The sequence below is a fragment of the Mytilus edulis genome, chromosome 1 (genome assembly GCF_963676685.1).
Source record: "Mytilus edulis chromosome 1, xbMytEdul2.2, whole genome shotgun sequence".
NCBI classification, from domain to species: Eukaryota; Metazoa; Mollusca; class Bivalvia; order Mytilida; family Mytilidae; genus Mytilus; species Mytilus edulis.
Genome location: NC_092344.1, coordinates 65,282,573 through 65,303,123, shown reverse-complemented (window position 1 = coordinate 65,303,123; position 20,551 = coordinate 65,282,573). Strand labels below are relative to the sequence as shown.

Below are 20,551 nucleotides of genomic sequence, written 5' to 3'. Positions count from 1 at the left end.
TCATCCGTGAATCATACTGTCCATTTAATTGTGTCAATGGTGGTAAATTTATCACATCTTATTTGTGTAATTACTTGAACTTTACACCCTTCCTTCCGTCCTTAAATTCTGCATTTTCTTGATGCTAATTGAAGAAATGAGATTATATGATTGAGAAAAATGTCTTTCCTGATGACAATGAAATTGTGATCAATTAAATCAAACAGTAATCAAATTTGATGGATATTTTGCGCGCTAGATGATAATACTAGGTGCAATTAGGCTGAATACAGGTCCAAATTTCCACGACCAAGCGTAACCAAATTCTTGATCGGGCCTGTTTACGACTTCTACCCGAATGCTATCCGACTGTACACGAACTTAACTCGACCATTCACGACTCCTTGATGACTCCATCGCGACTCCAACCCGACCACTAATTGTATACATAATCGATAATTCCGACCAATTCACAATCTCTACACGATCTTTACTCGACTAGCTAGACCAAATCAACTATACTCGATCTCAGCCTGATCTTGGCCAGACCAGATCGACTTGATCGTATAGGAAAGTAGGAAAGTCGGGCATTGGTCGGGTATGTACAATTTCAGTATGAAAACGTCTGAATTTTTTATATCACCCGCTGCAGCGGAGGGGGCATTAAGTATAATAATAATAATAAGTTCTTTATTTAAAGAGGGTAACTCAATTAGAACTTAGTCTAGTCTAATTTTCATTGAGGCCCTCAATGTTACCCTTGTCCGTCCGTAAGTACGTATACGTACGTCCCAACAATTAGTTTCCGTTCTCTAATTGTATTTGGCCTCAACCAAATTTTATGAAACGTATACACAATGCTTAATATCATAAAACACAGATCAAGTGCGAATTTGGGTGGCGTCACTTTTACCGTCTCTTTATAACGTTATATGCAAGCTGGGGCATTGTTTGTGTCCCATGGACACAGTCTCCATTTATTTGGTTAGATTAAGTAGTGCACAGAAGGTCTGAGTAAAATTATACATTTAAAATATCTACACGGAAAGAAAGTAGTTGGATTATTTGGCAAGGTGATTAGAGCTCAGATAGACAGGTTAATAGCTGTGACGGAGCTTGAAGAGAGCTAAGAAGACGAACAAAAAGGGGTAGACAGCAAAGGGAACCGAGAAATCTAGGTGATGCAGTGGCTGACATGGTAACCACTGTGTGGGCAGTTTAAATTGTAATCACAAAAATACTGAACTCCGAGGAAAATTCAAAACGGAAAGTTCCTAATCAAATGGCAAAATCAAAAGTATGAGAGACTTGCAGTAGCTCAACAAAGAGGACCCCAATGGTTATAAAAACTTCCTGAAAGTAAAGCAGGACGCTGATTTGTTATGGGAGTTTTACTGCTTGTTTCTTGAAAAAGAAACCACAAAATGAGATTTGTCACTGGATTAGTACTGATGTTAGATAGCAATATACATCAATTTTACCATCCCCTTTTCCTTGCCTTCTTACAAATTAAGCCTACTGTTTGTGTCATATATGTGCATATGTATGTAATCAGTAGTTTCCATAGATCTGATACCCAGTAGTTGAATGCTTCAAGATATTTCTTTTTGATGTATTCATGGCAACGACCTGTTTATTTTTACTAATAATATTGCAAAAAGGGGGTAAAGATGTCACATATTTTCCCAAAATTTGGCCAAAAATAGAATTTCAATCCCCTGGAGGATATATGTACCTTTTCTGAAACTGTTTACATATATCTATCACGAATTCAAATAAAAATAATTTGTCTTTCGTCTCATTTTTTTTTTTTATATAAAATTACGTCAAAAAGCGTATGAAAAAAAGTGTTTGTAAACATTCGACCGTACGGTGACATATAGTTGTTAATTTCTGTGTCATTTGGTGTCCTATGGAGAGTTGTCTCATTGGCAATTATACCACATCTTTTTATTTTTATACTACAAAAATTTCTGGACATACGGAAAATACGGACTGTCAAACAAAAATAGCCCATTAAACAGGTAAAATATAATATTGATGTTCTTAATCACTAACTTTCATCAGCTGTCTAATAATGAATTTTAATGCACAATTACTTTCATATTTGAAAAATCCTCTAGGGCCAAAATGCAGGATCTGCTTCCCTCCCGGAACACCTGAGATCAACCCAGGTTTTATTGAGTTTCGTGTTGCTAAGTTTTTAGTTTTCTATATGTTGTGTTATGTAGACTGCCTCATTGTCTTCTCGTCGGCTTTCGTTTTTCGCTATGGCTGTTTCGGTTTGTTTTCGACCCCAGCCACAAACGATCGCAACAACCACTGAATTACAGGCTCCTGACTTGGGACAAGTACATACAGAATGTGGCTAGATTGGGTTTGATTGCTCCTTTGGTATCTTTTGTCACTCTTTATAAATTTTACACCTTGCAAAAGTACATATGCGTACTTTACATGGAGGAATTTGTGTACAGTTAAAAATAAATAGTGACAATATATTTTTGCAGAAGCAAAGTTATGCGAGTTAATCAGCTCTGCACACATTTTTAGAGAATCGTGTATGGCCGAGTAGAGATCGAAGAGTGGTCGAATGTAGTCGCGTAGAGATCGGGTATTGTTCGAGTTGGTCTGGGATGAAAAAAATACAGAAGTCGCAGTCATCATGAAGCGATCGGGCACTGGTCGAGTTAATCTGGACCACATATCGAACAGCTTGGCGTTGATCGGTAAATGATCGGATATTAGTCGAGCAAAGATCGAAATGATCGAGTACTGATCTGTAAACTACATTGTATTTGTATTCCGACCAAACTCGATCTCTACACGATCCTTTCCCGACCAGTTCGACCGCTACTCGACGAATTCTCGATCTCTTCTCGAGTGTCTGGCTTCTCGATCCTTACTCGAATGTTTTTGACATGTCAAAAATTCTAGGGTAGAAAGTCTCATCGATGACGAACAGGGTAGACCATCCCGAACATTCTTGTCGATTGAGTCAGACCAGTCTCCCGATCGCTTAATTTGTCTTGATCGAGATTGATGGTGCAGCTGCAGGTTTTGTGGCTAATTCTGATTATATCATGCATAAGCAGTGGTTGCAGCATGAAGCAATAAAAAGTTCCACTTGGAGAGAATTGAAAGCTGTTGAACTGTCTATAGATAGCTTTAAGCATTTACTATCGAATAGTTTAGTTTCGTTTCTCACAGATAACCTAAATGCTGTTGGTATTATTCAGAAAGGTAGCAAAGTACCAGAATTGCAAACGTTGGCTTTGTCAATATTTAGTATTTGTGTTTCTTTTAATATTTCGTTATATCCACAATGGATACCGCGGGAAGATAACGAAAAAGCAGATGCTTTGAGTAGGATCGTCGATATTGACGATTGGGGTATTTAGTTTGAATTTTTCAACTTCATAGATAGATTATGGGGATTACATACAGTTGATAGATTCGCTAATATGTATAATGCGAAACTCGGGAGATTTAATTCTTCATTTTGGAATCCGGTTACGAGTGCAATTGATGCTTTTACTTGTAATTGGAATGGGGATGATAATTGGTTAGTCCCTCCTGTTAATCTAGTTAGCAAATGCATCAATCATTTAGTTAACTGCAAGACAGTAGGAACATTAAACGTTCCGAAATGGCCATCGTCTGCGTTTTGGCCTCTTTTATTTAAGGAAAATTTAGAATATGCTTGGTTTGTCAGAGATGTTTAAGAATTTCATGAGATTGACAGAATCTTAGTTGTAGGCAATAATAAGAATTCTATTTTCGCTAATGGGACATTTACTGGGCTAGTATTAGCTGTTCGTTTGGATGCTTCTGAGATGAATTAATACGCTGTTTATTATTTACAGATTGTGGATAAAGATGTTACACCACTGGATAATTTTTATGTACTGATTACGCTGGACTGCCTTAAAGGTTGATGGACCGTGAATGTACTAGAGGTCATTGGACCATATGTTTAAGTGTCACTGGACGTACATCTTTTGTAAAATGTTTAACGAATTTGCATTGTGTAGTGTTGGTCACAGGACCATATAGAAATCATAACGGTGTGTATTGATTATACTATAGATTTTTTATTGGAGTGTTTATTTGATTACAGAAAATATTTTCTACTGGATTCTGGTCTGAAAATGAAAAAATTGGCACATCCTGAGCTTCGTCTGCTTTTACATAATTTGCCAACAACTGTAACTGATGCTAGAGCTAAATCTACAGTAGACAAATATAGTGGTGGTTTAAAAAGATTTTCCAAATGGACAGAAAAGTATCGTGAAATAACTTGTATTTTACCATACAAAGAAATATATGTCGGTCTTTATCTTTTATCTGCAAAATTTAATTGAATCTGCAAATCATATAATTGAGTCTGCATTTTATAGTATCAGATGGGCACACAATTTAGCTGGTGTAAAAAATCCTTGCGACTCGGATTTAATTTCTTCAATAGTTGAGTCAGCAAGAAGAACATTTTCTAGACCTATCAAGAAAAAGGAACCTGTGACACCTGATATTATGATTTAATTGTTTGCTAGATATAATACTTCCAATAGCACACTCAAAGATTTACGTTTACTTACTATCTGTTCTTTAGCTTATACTGTTTTTTTACGTTTTAATGAATTATGTAACATTAAAGCCAAACATATAAGTTTTTGTGACGGTTATATAGATATTTTTGTCGAAAGGAGCAAAACAGATTGCTATAGAAAAGGCAACCATATTTTCATATCAAAGCTAGAAAGTCCACAATGTCCTGTTGCTTTACTTTCAAATCATTTAGATGTAGCCAATATAGATATGAAGTCCGATATGTATATTTTTAGATCGATCTCGTTTTTTAAGAGTCGCAATGTATTTTCATTAAGAAAGAAAAATGCATGTTTGTCGTACACTAGAACTAGAGAAATCGTATCTATGGCATTAGCTGATTTTGGCTGTAGTATATCTGATTTTGGTTTACATAGCTTTAGAGCTGGAGGGGCAACAGCCGCCGCTCAGTGTGGCATATCTGATAGATTATTTAAAATTCATGGTCGCTGGAAATCAGATAGAGCCAAAGACGGATATGTGTTAGAAAATTTACAAATTAAAGCATTCATCAGTTTCTAAGAATCTTGGAATTTAGTTACATGTATATTTCTGTCTACTTTCTTTGTGCGTTGAGGTGGTCACCAAAGGTAATTGCACAGGTTTTTTGTAATCGAGGACTGGGTAGAGACCACACAATCGCACGTCATATATATAGGTAGAAGTTTATTTTTTTTTTTGTATTTTTTTTTTTTTGTATACAAAATATTTGTATGCAAGTTTTATATAGAACAGTTATTAAATGTGTTCTATTTATTTTGTAGATTATTTTGTTGCAGAACATGATATTGTCCAAGATTCTGTCAGGCATTGTATCTTGTGTTTTTGATGGACTTTATTATTTTAGTTTGATGGACTTAACCAGAACAGATACATATTGTATTAGGAAAATAAAATTTAAGGTGGTCACTGCGCCATTCAGTATCCAAACTTGTGTTTGTTCTATTGTATTTAGAAAGTAAAGGCTAATGTTGAAGTGTACATAATTGCATGTGCTCAATTATGTACACATATTATGTTCAAAATAGATGGAGCATTTTAGCACATAAATACTTTATGTTTGGTTAAACAACTAGCATTAAAACATAAATTCTATTTTTTTGCAAATATAATATTCAATCACGAGATAATTAAATGTCATATAATACATGTATTTATATGAAGCTATATAGACAATAAGGTTCATATCTACAAAAAAGCCAAATATTAACATATTTCCGCTGTTATATTTTGGAACTCATATAATATCGAATGATAAATGTGGAAATAAACTCCTGTAAACTAATATGTATTGTTAAGATTTTCTGAAGCACTTTACGGGATAACTTTAACTGTTTAATCGTTTTTTAATGTTTTAAAAAAATCGAGGTATTGACCTGAGTGTGATCGTATTTTTTAAATAAAGTTGACCATATCTGATTGAACGAAGCTCAAAAGTTGATATTACAGGTATTTCTATAAAATTACAAAAAAAAAGCACATAATTTCAATCTTTAAATATCATTACACTTTTACACATTTACACATTTAAGAAATTACGAGTTAAATCAATCTTTTCGTTTGTTTTCCTTTATATTGTTTTATTTCATATCGGTTAAGAATTAGCTTTTCTTATTGGATAACAAGGGGCCACATGACATTCTTTATTCTTCAGTAAAAAAATCCATCGGTCATTAACAGAAAAAAACGGACCAGAAAACCGGTCGTTAACGGACTTTTACATGCTAATGACCAGTACGGCGTGGTTTCTCTGTTTTGAGTGATTTCGTTAATCATAAAATTATAGAAAACTTTATTTTGTATTCATAGTGAAAAATTGCACTTAAATGAATGGCAGTGACTTATACATTTGTAGTTATCTGACACTATGACTGGTCTTCACTCTTTCCTATAGAAATCGTACAATAACTCGAGTTTGCTTTAAACAATTTCAATTTATGAGAATTTTTAAAAACATGGTTCCTCAATGAAATAAACATAATATTTATTGAATAACTGGTCATTTTCGTGATACATGGACTGCCCGTAGAACAGGGGCATTGACTGCAACAGCGATAATGACCTCGCCTACGGCTTGATCATTATTGCTTATTGATCATTATTGCTGTCCTGTGGACAGTGCACATATCACGATAAAGACCAGTTTTTCAATAACTATTATGTAAGTAATGTCAAAAGAATCACATGCAGTCATCGGAATGTTGACTTTTATTACGAAATAAAAATAATTTTAGAACGCCTCGCGACTGTTGTTTGCCAATCAAAATTACGGACTCTTATCTGGGGTTTTAATTTATCTATTGTGTTTATTTTTCTAAATTCTCTATTTTGTCATTTTATATCATTAAGAATTAATAATAATCATTGTAATAAATTGTTTGTAATTATAATGCCCTCTTAGGGCGTCCTTATTTGACAATGAAAATATTGTATTGTATGAAACATACATGACAAAACGTCAACTGCTTGCACTATGTACTATATATACCATGGTTTTTACGAGTTAACATATTTAAACAAACGAATCCGAAGGAATTGTATTAGTCTCATAATTCTTAATAGAATGGCACTTGTATATGTTTTAGTATTTATAAGCTTATGATATTTTACTGTTAGTTTTAATATACAATATGTTTTATATACTATGTTATCCAATATTTCATGTTATACGCAATGTTTTATATGTATATTGGAATGTATAATGTTATACAAGTGGTGAGACTTTAATAAACATTTATATTGAATCTGAATCTGTGAATTTAGATAAAAATATTAAATAAACAAATTAAACCTCTGTGTTTTTATTGCAATTTAAACAACATGCAATTAGGGAATCGTTTCTTTTGAATTATTATTTTTAATAAAAGTGACCATTTTTATGATTTCAAAAGTTGTGAAATTAGGAAAAATCTAAAATAAAACATTTTTAAGTTGGAAAGTTGCTTTTCTTGAAATATTGTTTGTTTCATATTTCATAAAAGTTGAAACTTTTTTTTATTTTACGCAGTTAGAAAAATCTAAATAATCTAATTATCCTTTTACATTATGCAACACACAAAAAAGTTTAATAGAACAAAAAAACATGTTTTCCAACAGACTTTTATAACAGAAACTTTAATAATAAAAACAAATTGAATTAAAAAAAAACTGTGCTTCGTGTATATTAAATTTGTAAGGATTCCGTTGAACCTGGTGTCTCGCCTACTTTTGATGTTAATCGCAGTCTCAACAAAAATGAGAAAAAAAAGATAAAGATATTCCTCTCTATACTAACTTTTGATTGTCCAAGATTTGTAAAAACAAAACCAGGATAGTTTATGAATCTAATAAATGTTTTAAAAACTAGCTTTAACTGCAGACTATATGTAATGCATCTGGAAGAAAAGCTAAGTCCATTCATAAGTAAAATACGGAAATAAAGAACAAAATTTTAACTTAATTTCTTTCTAGATACTAGCTTTTGATAATAAACAAGCTTCTGTCTAAGTTTGGTACAAATCCAGGATAGTATAAAAAAAAGTTATCAAAATTTTAAAAACTTAAACCTCTAAGTGAATGTAATGTTTTCTTGGCAGAAACAATAAGTCCATTTATATGTAAAATACTGAAAAAAATTGAATATTTCATCTTACAAAATTTACTTCTGTATACTATCTTATGATCATAAACAAGCTTCTGTCCAAATTTGGTACAAATCCAGGATAGTTTAAGAAAGTTATTTTAAAAACTTTAACCAGAGGGAAATTGTAATGTTTCCTGGCAGAAAAACTAAGTCCATTTATATGTAAAATACTATCATTATATTAATATTTATTTATGTTTATATTTTGTGCTTTTTGTATTAATGCTTTTCTCTCATGTGATTCTTAATTACATGTACATTATTAGTTTTCTAATTTAAAAATACATTTTAAAAAAGATGAGCCACTCTTAAAAGAATTATTCAAAAAGGAAACATTGGAAAGACACAAAAAAAAACATCTTTTAAAAAGTATTTCAAGGTTGTCTTCTCGATTGTCCCACTTTTTGAAATTACAGGTAAAAAAGTAACGAAATATTGTGGGACAATCGGGAATATGTTTGTGGGACAGTTGGGAAGTTTAAAAGTGGGATAATTGGGAATTGTTTTGAGTTGTTAATTTGTGTGTCATTTGGTCTCTGGTGGAGAATTGTCTCATTGGCAATCATACCACATCTTCTTATTTTTTTTATTGAAGTCTGATTCTTCTGTATATAGTTGGTTACGAGTCTTGTCGACAAAGACAATAGGAATATTGGTAAAATAATCTCTAATAGTGATTATTTGAAAGACAAAACTGGTCAAAATCTAGACAACAGCTTCGTTATCAATAAAGAACGTTGTTGGTTCAGGTGATTTTTTAGCAGTCTTCAATAGAGCAGAGAATATTGTTAACATGTCCTCTGAAATCCCTAGTAAAATTGCAAAGGTACTAGTGGAAACATTTCTCCATCAACAATTTCATATAGATGCTGAAACATATTAATTGACTGTTAGATATACTATTCCCAGATAGAGGGTAGAATGTAAATGAGTTTATACCTTTTTAAATTGCATGCATTATTTATTTATTTATTTAAAAACTTTACAAAGAAAATGTTATTAAAATTATGGTATTGACATTTGTTTTATAAATATTAAACGTAGCATTGTAGATATATTTCATAAATTAGAGATATAATATTGGTTTTATATTAAAAGTGTTTTTATCCGATGACTTTTTTTTCATATACTTTTATAAAATTAATATTTTATACTTTACTAAAATTAATATTTTATACTTTACTAAAATTAATATTTTATACTTTTCTAAAATTAATATTAATAAGGCGAAATGAGAATAAGCCTTATTACAGTACGGTCCGTGTAACACTAATCAATTCAAAGTTTTAAAAAGTTTTAAAATTTTAGATTTTTGGAATTTTGATCAAAGTTTCAAAGTATCAAAATTCCAAATTGTGTAAAAGTTTTGAAATTTTGAAATTTTAACCAAATAATTAAAATATTAAAATTCTAAATATCATTTATAAATTTGATAGTTTAATAATTTGATCAAACTTTTAAAATACTAAACCTAATGTGCAATTTTGATTATTTCACTTTTTGAAAGTTTGATTTTTTAGATTTTTGATTAAAATATCAAAAAGAGAAAAGGGGCGAAAAGAGGGGTACCTGTAAACACTGCTCTGATTCTTAGTTTGGAATAAATAGCTCGAAATATATCAAATAACTTTTTATAACAAAATAAACAATTAAAAGAAGTCGGTTTTTTTATAAAACATATTAGACATCACCTGGGATAACAGTATCCTGAAATTTTAAGATTGTGCATCTATTATAAAAATGTCCTATTTAAACCGGCATCAAATAAATTGATTTAAGTATTTGATAGAAAGATAGCGTTTGAGTTAAAAAAAAAATAAAAAAATAACAGCTATTTGGTGTTCCCAGTGCCAAAAATTTAGAGGTAACAGTGAAACCAACTCGCAGTAGGCAAAATACATGTAGTATTATTCGCCTTTTTGACGTTCCTGATGAAGGTAGATCCAGAAAAGCGCTACAGTCGCATGCAACTTTAATTTTTTGTTTTGTTTTTTTATTGATTGCATGACGATAATATTTTGCCTTTTATGATTGATTTCAGTTCCAAGTAATGATACGGAAGTAATACTTAATTTATGGTGTCACAATGAACGTTGTGCTAGGCGTGCTTCAGCAGGCCCCTAGTTAAAAACAGTGTACTACATTGGCGGATCCGGGGGGAGGGTTCCGGGGGTTGGAACACCCCCTTTTTTTGGCCCCTCAATACATTTGAATGGGGACATATAGCTGGACCCCCCCCTTTGTCCTGGGTTGGGACCCCCCCCCCCCGCTTTTTAAAATGGCTGGATCCGCCCTACAGGGTTGCTTTCAATATCGTAGCGGCTACGTAGTGCTACGTATATTTATGACTATTGAACGTGTACAGCTAGCCGCGTTTTCTACATAGATAGCCGAGCAGCTACGTAGCGGCTACGTAGCTGCTACGGTATTGAACACGACCCTGGTTCAGTGATGGTGCAGTGATGGTTCAGTGATAATATACGTCATACAAACTTAACTACGAAATATAACAATGAACTAAAATTAAAATCATACAAAACTTAAAAGACCAGAGGCTCCTGAATTGGGACCGGCTCACAAACGCGGCGGGGTAAACATGTTTCGTGAGATCACAACCCTTCCCCTATACATCTAGCCAATGTAGAAAAAACAAACCCACAGCAATACACACAGTTAAACGCACTTTAAAATAAATCCAAGTCCCATGTCAGAAAAGAAACAAAAGAAACTATCAAAAATTAGCAATTCAAAAAAATTTGAAATTGATTACCATCAACAAACGAGCATCCTGACTGGAGACGGAACCATAATGACGGTGTAAAAATATAAAAATAGACAATGAAAACTTCATATTCTATCTCTACATATATATTTATGAATACTTTTAAACTGTTTATGATCACTCAATAGTTACCAAGGATGCAAGTCAGCGAGTAGAACACTTACAAAAAAGCTAAATTATTCACAAAGCAAAAAAAAAAAAACCCTGAAATTATTAAAAAAAAATCTATTAGTTGTATGCTTCGATTTAAAAAAAAAAACTACAATATAAACCAAAAATATCCAAGCATCTTTGCTTTATATATATACAATCATTATCAATTTTGTATTTACGAATAATAAATATTTATTTATTATTCTTTGCTGTGAATCATTAACAATTATAATTAAATAATTTCCCATGAAATAGTATATTAAAAATTTTATTATTAATATTGAGGATCAATTTCGCAAGACAAATATCAACAGAAAAGGAAATATAATGCACGACGATGCATAACTGCAGTTATTTGATAGGAACAGTTTTTATTGATTTAATTGTTTGCACATACATATAGACATTTTCAAAAGCAAGTTCATGTCAATTAATATTGTTTTCGTTGTACATGTTTCAAGTATTATTCATATTTACTATCAGCGTTATCTCTTTTTTTAAGCTCTTTCTTGTGGTATGTTCATGATTTCCATTAGGTTTTTGAATTGAAACTTTTTTCCAAAAAATACATGAGATAATTTATTACAGAATGGATTTCCATGATTCATACTACAAAAGGAGCAAACGTCAACGCTTTCATCCTGCAATCAGTCAACTAGTGTACAAATAACAGGTACACAATTACAGTTTTGCTTTATTTGTACTTGTACAAATGGAGTCTCCTGCTACTCCGCTTCTATATTGAGCAATTTAAAAAAAGTTTGTTATACTGTAAATCATTTCAGTACCGAAGTAACTGACTAGTGAGCTGATGATACCTTAGGGGACTGATAGTCCACCATCAGCGGTATCGACACAGTGCTGTAATTTAAAAATATGAAAACAAAACTATATAATTTGATGCTTTCAAAGCGCTTTCGTGTTTCATTTATTTAAAAAAGATAGATAATTTCAACGTACAACAAATTTAAGAAATCTTTGATATAAGCAACAAAGCAGAATAAATAAAAGATACATTTTTTGTTTGTAGGGAGTTAAATTTGAACTATGTACTTTTATTGACACTTTGTCGCCACTTGTAAATTGTTAAAAATTGTAACTATGTTAACCTTTTGGTGTCTATTAGTTCTGTTTATCGTTGGGTACATATAGCTGTCTTAAAAATTTACGTAGGAACAACATTTCCTTTTATTCATAATGAAAACAAATATTTCCGGATATTTCGTTCGATTTTTTTGTACATTTGTTTTGGTAAATGACTTAAGTCTTATTGTAGTGTTTAGCAAAAGATGGTTAAACCACAAATGTTGGTACATTGTTTCATTCATTTGCTAACAAGTAAATCAAAACGCACGATTTTATGCTTTTTTGTTTGAGTTCTTCTTATTGGAAATGCTCTGTATCCGTTCAATTCGCCGTTTCAGAATCTATTGCATTCTGGGTAATATTTTCAAAAATGTACACCAAAACGTCGTGATTGGTTGAAAACGTCCAAAACAATGGAAATTCAACCAATGACGTGGCGTTATTTTCATTTTGGGGTACGAACAATGAAATTACCCATGATTCTTTAGATTCTGAAACGGCTAATTCATATTCATCTTTATATAAATTGTTTTGTATTTAAAAGGTGTTGAAATCATTATCGGTTCAAAGAGCTTTTTATGTTCTTCCACCACTTAAACACAATTATAGAATTCTATATTATATCATTTTGCAGACTACTGAACAAATGTTATGCTTGATATACTAAAATGGACATGATTCATAATCTAAAAATTAAATTTTAAAGCTAACATGATAAATTATTACAGGAATACAAAAAAATAAGACGCATAACTTTACTAACTTCAGCTAACATATTCAAGCTAAAATACGCGCGCAAATCTAACAGTGGACTGATCATGTAAAATAATGTGCCTCGGGGTCCACATGGCAAAATGTCATGGTAACTACATCAAATACCATGGCAACAGCATAATAACTACAGTCAAAGATTAAAAGAAACAAGGATGATCATTGCTAAGTTCCATATTTTTTTTTTATCTTAATCCTATCGCAATACTTTGGAAGCATCAATTTGATATTAATAATGACACTCTATTATAATCTTTTTGCAGGCTAGGGAAGTAAGGTAGATATTGTACCTCTAGCATTTTCTTTTAAATAAAATACAAATATGAATAAAAGTAGGTGTGAAATATACATCAATAAGACGATCACACAACGACACAGAAACCCAAAAGATATCTTTTAACTATATAAAAAAGGAGATGTGGTATGATTATCAAAGAGTCCAAATAACGAAAAAAGCAGAGAGAAATGTGCATTATAGAGCTGAAAATAGTACAGGTATTTGTAGGCGACAATACTTTTATATTATTTTGAGATAATGTAAAAATGTGCTGTTGGAAGTTGCTGTTGGAAGTTGATGAAAAGCCGTATAAATACTTTATAAATAAATATGTGCGAAAATTCATTCATGGTGAAATACAAAAAGAATCGTATGTCCTTTATTTAAAGAATATGTCAAAATAATTTGACAGGATCTATGGTTGACTAATATGTAATAAACTAATTTTTGCCTAGAAAACTCCATAAGCCTGGAAAATATCTAAGCTAATCACATATATGTGTGTGGTCTTTAAACAGCAAGTAGATTGAATATAAACTCACGAGACGCGAAAAATACGCATCATCTGGTATGGAAATTGTTTTGAAGGTACGTAAATCCAAGCGGCTAGCAAACATATATACTTACCCAAATACACTAGAAAACCTGTGCACTCTGGTCGTGTACAATTTGTTGGTCCTGGTGCTAATATCTTTATTGTTTCATTATTATATAAGTATAAAACTCCTCCAAATGGCAAATTATTATCATTTCCTTTCTGTGCAGATCCGGTTGCTAAGAAAAACATGTCCTTATTTAAGAACCTATCAAACACTTTGACCTGTACTTCGACCTTTAGCGGTAGTTCATTTAAACCATGTGAAATGTCTACTTCAGGATTGTCATATGCTTTTATTGGCATCCAGTCACTAATGACATCTGGAGGTGCTAATGCGTTGGAAATATCGAACACCAAAGTGTTCACTGTAATAAAAATATAAGTGAAGACTCTATTAACATCGAGGTTTAAAAACATCTAACGTAAAAATCATGAAGAACAAAAGCTCTCAGCGTATTATACTGAACTAGATTTTAACTGAATAATTATGATACTATAAATCAACTACTTACAACGAATATATTGTGTATACAACATATATTTTCTCGGTATAGTACATCCGGATACTAGTATTTAAATAGTTGAAAGATCTTAAAACATCTGAATTTGACATTGCCTAAAAGCAGGCTTACGAACCAATCAAACCAATACCAACTGATTTTTACAGTTTGTTTTAATGTTGCGCTGTTAAACCTCTGTCATAAGGTAGGAGAAAAAAGCGTAATGTTTTATTTTTGAGTTTAAGTTTAATACATGTATATTAGATGAAGCAAATAGTTTACAGTTGTCAAGTGTTTTACGTTTTGTTATTAGTAGCCTATTATACCTACTATACGGTATAAGTTTTCTATAATGCTGAAGTCCTTACGGTGATCTGTAAGTATTTTCATTCTTGTCCAGTGGTCTTTAGAGGATAGTTGTCTTATTGGTACATCACATCATTTTTTTTCTTTTATTGTTATATGAGAAGTAAAGTATAAAATTGAGAAAGGAAATGGTGAATATGTCAAAGCGACAACCACCCGACCATAGAGCAAACAACAGCCGAAGGCAACCAATGGGTCTTCAATGTAGCGAGGATTCCCGCACCCGTAGGTGTCCTTCAGCTGGCCCCTAAAATATGCATAATAGTACAGTGATAATGGACGTCATACTAAACTCCGAATTATACACAAGAAACTAAAATTTAAAATCATACAAGACTAACAAAGGCCAGAGGCTCCTGACTTGGGACAGGCGCAAAATTGCGGCGGGGTTAAACATGTTTATGAGATCTCAACCCTCCCCCTATACCTCTAGCCAATGTAGAAAAGTAAAAGAATAACAATACGCACATTAAAATTCAGTTCAAGAGAAGTCCGAGTCTGATGTCAAAAGATGTAACAAAAGAAAATAAATAAAATGACAATAATACATAAATAACAACAGACTACTAGCAGTTAACTGACAAGCCAGCTCCAGACCTCAATTAAACTGATTGAAAGATTATGTCTTCATCATATGAATATCAGGTACAATCCCTCCCGTTAGGGGTTTAGTATCATACTATCATAAAATATATGAGAAGAACATAACCCGTGTCATGCCAACAACTGTTTTTTTAGAAATAAATGTGTTTAGTTCCGATGCAAAGACCCTATCAGTGAATCAATGTTAAAGCCAAAATATGCAATCTTTAATGACCTGACAACAGTATCGTAACTATATCCCCTTTTAATAAGTCTATTTAAAGGTTTTGTTAGTTTCTGAGGAGAATACTGACATTTTTGTGCTTTATAAAGAATATTTCCATAAAATTTTGGATGTGAAATACCTGAACGTATAAGATGTCTGCATGTTGAGTTATATTTACGAATTATTTCCTTATACCGGTGATAAAATTTAGTAAATGTTTTGACCAGTTTGTGATATCGAAAACCCTGGTGTAATAATTTTTCAGTAATACATAAATTTCTCTCGCTAAAATCTAATACATTGTTACATACACGAGCGAATCGTACAAGTTGAGATATATAAACACCATAAGATGGTGACAAGGGAACGTCACCATCTAAAAATGGATAATTAACAATAGGAAATGAAAAATCATCTCTTTTATCATAAATTTTTGTATTAAGCTTCCCGTTTATGATATAGATATCAAGATCGAGGAAAGGGCAGTGGTCATTGTTATCATTAGCTTTATTTAAAGTAAGTTCTACAGGATAAATTTCTTTAGTATACATACTGAAGTCGTCATTATTTAGAGCCAATATATCATCCAAATATCTAAAAGTATTGTTAAATTTTTGTATCAAATGTTGTTTTGATGGGTCTTTGCTAATTTTAGTCATAAATTGTAACTCATAACAATACAAAAACAGGTCCGCAATAAGTGGTGCACAGTTAGTCCCCATTGGAATTCCAATAACTTGACGATATACGGAATCTCCAAAGCGAACAAAAATGTTATCAAGTAAAAATTCAAGTGCATAAATAGTATCAAAGCATGTCCAATTGACATAGTTCTTTTGTTTATTGCTACTAAAAAATGATCTAAAAGAGTTTGAACATATGTACTCGCATTCCGACTTTTTAAATGCCCAGTTAATTAGGGATGTGAACTTTTTCTTAATAAGAATATGAGGCAAAGTGGTATATAGGGTAGAAAAATCAAAACTTTGAACAGATTCAAAATCACCAATATATGCATGCAATTTATCAAGTACTTCCAACGAGTTTTTGACACTCCAAAAGTAATTAATTCCACTATTTTCAAAGGCCTTATTTGAACAATTTATTATCAGGTTTTTTATTGTACCAAGTGTACTAGTAAGTAAAACAGACAATTTAGTAGTTGAACAATGGCTGGAAGATGAAATAAATCTATATTTGTAAGGTTTTTTGTGCAGCTTCGGAAGCCAGTACATAGTTGGGACTTTCATTGTGTTTGGTTCTGCTTGTAAAGAAGTAGCTAAAAGTTTATGTTTGTTACAGATGTCGTTTTCTGAAAATGAAGTCAGTTGGAATGTTGGTGAATTCGTGATTTCCTTTTGCAGAACCTCTATATAAAATTTACGTCAAACAATAATGATATTATTAGCAGCTTTATCAGCCGGGACAAAAACAAATTCCTTGGCTAGTTCTGTTAGTTTATTTTTGATACGCGAAATAGGGTTTTTATAGTTTTTGTTGAGGGTAAAATGTTCTTTAAAATGTTGTATTCGAATATCAACTATCTTCATTACTGAATTAAAAAAAAGAGTCCAAAGATTTTTTGTCAGCTTTTTCCCGTTTTACCCATTTCAAACAGTAGGCGCGGAGTGAGTCGTTGATGATATTACGACACTCATTCCAGTTAATAGTTGACGGGGGACGATATTTAGGTCCTTTACTGAGGAATGATTTTAACTCTCGGTCGCGAACGATGTTAAGGTCTCCTGTTATAACATGGGAAATTGGTCCATAGGTGTATTCTGAATTACTGCAATTACACGACATAGGTGTATTTTCAGTGATATTTACATCTTTACACAATTGGCTATAATTAAACACATATTTTCGGGTAGATTTCTTGTAAATATAACAAATGAGAGGGAGTTCAGTATTATCAAAATATCCAGGAATTTGGTCTTTAACAGAATGGTCGTTGAAAATACCGGCAATATTTACAAAATCAAAACCTTTATTGACATACTTTATTTTAATAAAATGTTTTTTATGATCTTCAGGGCGATCAATTTTTGGAAACAGTTTAGAATAACAATATGCCATTATAATTTGGACAATTTCATACTTAGGACTGTAATATGAAATTGTGTTGCAATCCTCTAAAATTTTATTTAATTTATTTATAGGTAAAGAACAAAGCTTGGTTAACAGATAATGTCTGCCGTTGTTTTTTGAAATGGAAATTAGGTCCGAAATATTTGTATGGTTGGTCCGAAATTTTCTTTGATTGCGATTTTTTCTGCGTCCATGAGAACGATTTTTACGAACAGTTTTAGAAACTATATCCAAAATGTTAACAGAATCGGTTCTTGATATATTGCCAATTCCCATGATATTATCATTAAGACCGAGAGGGTAGACTGTCTGTAATTTTTTAATCCAATTTAATTCATTTATTTTTCGTGATCGTACAAACTTGGAATGAGATTCACCAGGCTGCTTATTTACTACTTCTAAAGGTTGAACTGTTAAATATTTAATAGGATGACTGTGCTTCTTAAGATGTTGATAAATGATACTTTTGAATTTATTGGGTCTTTTAAAACGATACAGGTGTTCTTGCGTGCGTTTAGATAAATATCGCCCAGTTTCACCTACGTACTGAATACCGCATCCCGGTTTGTTTCATGTGAGTAAATAAATAATACTGTTTGTTTTTCAAGTAATATCAGTTTCAAAATTTAGAGAAAATGTGCGACCATTAAATGTGGACCTTACTGTATTGTTGGTGGAAAGACGGGGACACGTAAGTCATTTTTTGGCATGACACTTATCGATAGAAGGGTAACCACGATTTTTATTGTTAAAAACGTTAGCTATGGTAGTATTTTTAGATAAGCGATTCTGAAGATTGAGACGTGTAGATACCCTTTGAACGAGTTTAGTATTTAATATTTTTCCATTTCTAAGCTTCATATTTGTTTTTTGGTATGTAGATTTATTACAAAGGAGCAAAGACTGGCGTCCAGAATATGAACCATCACACAGTAGATTAAATTGTGTAAAAATGATAAAACTGTTCGGCTCAAGACGTCAAATGCTTATTGTCATAAGTTACCCGACAAATTTAACAAAAGATAGGGTATATCAAGGTAGCGACTGACGTCTGACTAAATAGATGAATGGGGCTGAATATTAAAATACTACTTTTTGATAGATATTCCTAAAGTAATGAACATAGAGAAGTTCTCGCTCGGACACACACTCCATAATCTAGTATAATATAAGAGCATAAACCTTAAGCACGGGGAGGCACTCTACTGTCTCCACACGGCACTAAAGACAAACTCTGTAAAAAATAAAATTGAGAAAGGAAATGGTGAATATGTCAGAGAAGTAAAGTGCATTTTTACTTTACATATAATACTTCAAAACAAGGTACTTCACGAATTATTAGTCAAATAAATTAGTTACATAAAGCTACGATGACACGTAAAAAGTTGGTGCTATTTCACATTGATTCTTTGACCTCAGCGGCCTGGTTCTTTACTTTTGGGACCTTAATAAATATGGTATCTTTGAAAAGTTTTCACAACCACTTGGTCGATGCCACTGCTGACTGATTTTTCGTCTCATTGGAAGTAACCATATCAGTAGTGAGAATTCTTGTGCTGACATGAAACATAACTGGTGGGGTCTATTTTGTAAATTAAGTCTTCATTAAATGGTAATAAAATGCTTCGAAGGAGGACACAGTTTGATACGACCGTAGATGTCGAACCCTGAACAGTTGGGGCATGTATGGACACAACATTCAAGCTTGATATTGATCGGGTTGTTGTCTCTTTAACACATTCCCCATTTCCATTTTCAATTTTATTGATATAGCTCTGAATTTGGATTGTGATTAAATAATTGACACTACATTGGTTTCTGACACACAATGAATGGTGTCTAAGAACTTAAAAATTTGAAATTGAACATTTACCTATTATCATGATTATGGTTCAGTATCCGAAATCTAAATACATGTTCAGATTCAGTTTATCAAACAAACCTCTGAATTAAATGTTTGTTAAAATCAAGCTAAGTTTTGATTTAAGGGGCAATAGGATTATGCAAGTTTAATTTTGGACCCTTTGGACCTTAATGTGGACCAATTTTAAACCGGGTCTAAAATAAAAAATCTAAATACACGGTTAAATTCGGTATTTCAAAGAACCAAATAATTCATTGATGAAATCAAGCAAGGGTTAACTTTGGACCCTTTGAAGCTCAATGTGGACCCGTTTAAAACGGGGCCCAAAATCCAAAATCTAAATAAACGGTTTAATTCAGCATATAAGAGAATCCCAAGAATTCAAGACTTTGAATTAAACCCCAAATGGATTAAAAATTGATCAAGAAATAAGCCATTTATACACACAGTATTGTTTTGACCTCTTTTATTTAAACGGTTAGGGCCATCATACCCAAAATCAATCTCTACCTTCCTTTTTTGGTATGAAACCTTGTGGTACAATTTCATAGAGATCCATAGACTTATACTAAAGTTACTATCTGGAAAACAGATTATCCTTATTTTGGGCCCCCTTTTATGGTAGTATAAAAATTGTTTAAAACACAAAAGTGTGTTGTCTACACCAAAGGCATATATAGCCTTAGCCAGATTATGCACATTTTGGAACTTTTAATTTTCAATGCACTTAATTTTCTTGTATTTGATTCGAATGTCATTAGTGTTTTTTTTTGGGTTTTTTTTCGTTTTGTTTTGAAACATGAGTCTGGTGTATTAAATTATAAGTATGATGCTTTTTTTCTTTAGAACTCTGAAAATTAAAAAAACATGTATCAAGGGAATTAAAAAATACTTTTTTGAAAATGCAATCCTAAATATTATTTGTAGATAAGCACGACGTTTGATTTTCATTGCTACATGTATTTACCCATAAAAAGGAACAATTTGGTAAAAGTCTTCTTAGCATATACATTTTTGCAACATCACTGTGCTTAAACGGCTGTGGGTAA

The 20,551-nt window shown here is 32.0% G+C and overlaps 1 protein-coding gene across 1 annotated transcript in view; it reads right to left on the bottom strand.

Annotated features, from left to right (window-relative positions):
• The window catches only part of LOC139486990 (uncharacterized), a 112,382-nt gene that overhangs the window by 84,030 nt on the left and 7,801 nt on the right, over window positions 1–20,551 (bottom strand). The window contains exon 2 of the mRNA XM_071272022.1: window positions 13,903–14,238. Coding sequence (XP_071128123.1) covers window positions 13,903–14,238 — 336 coding nt within the window. The remainder of the gene's footprint in view (window positions 1–13,902; window positions 14,239–20,551) is intronic.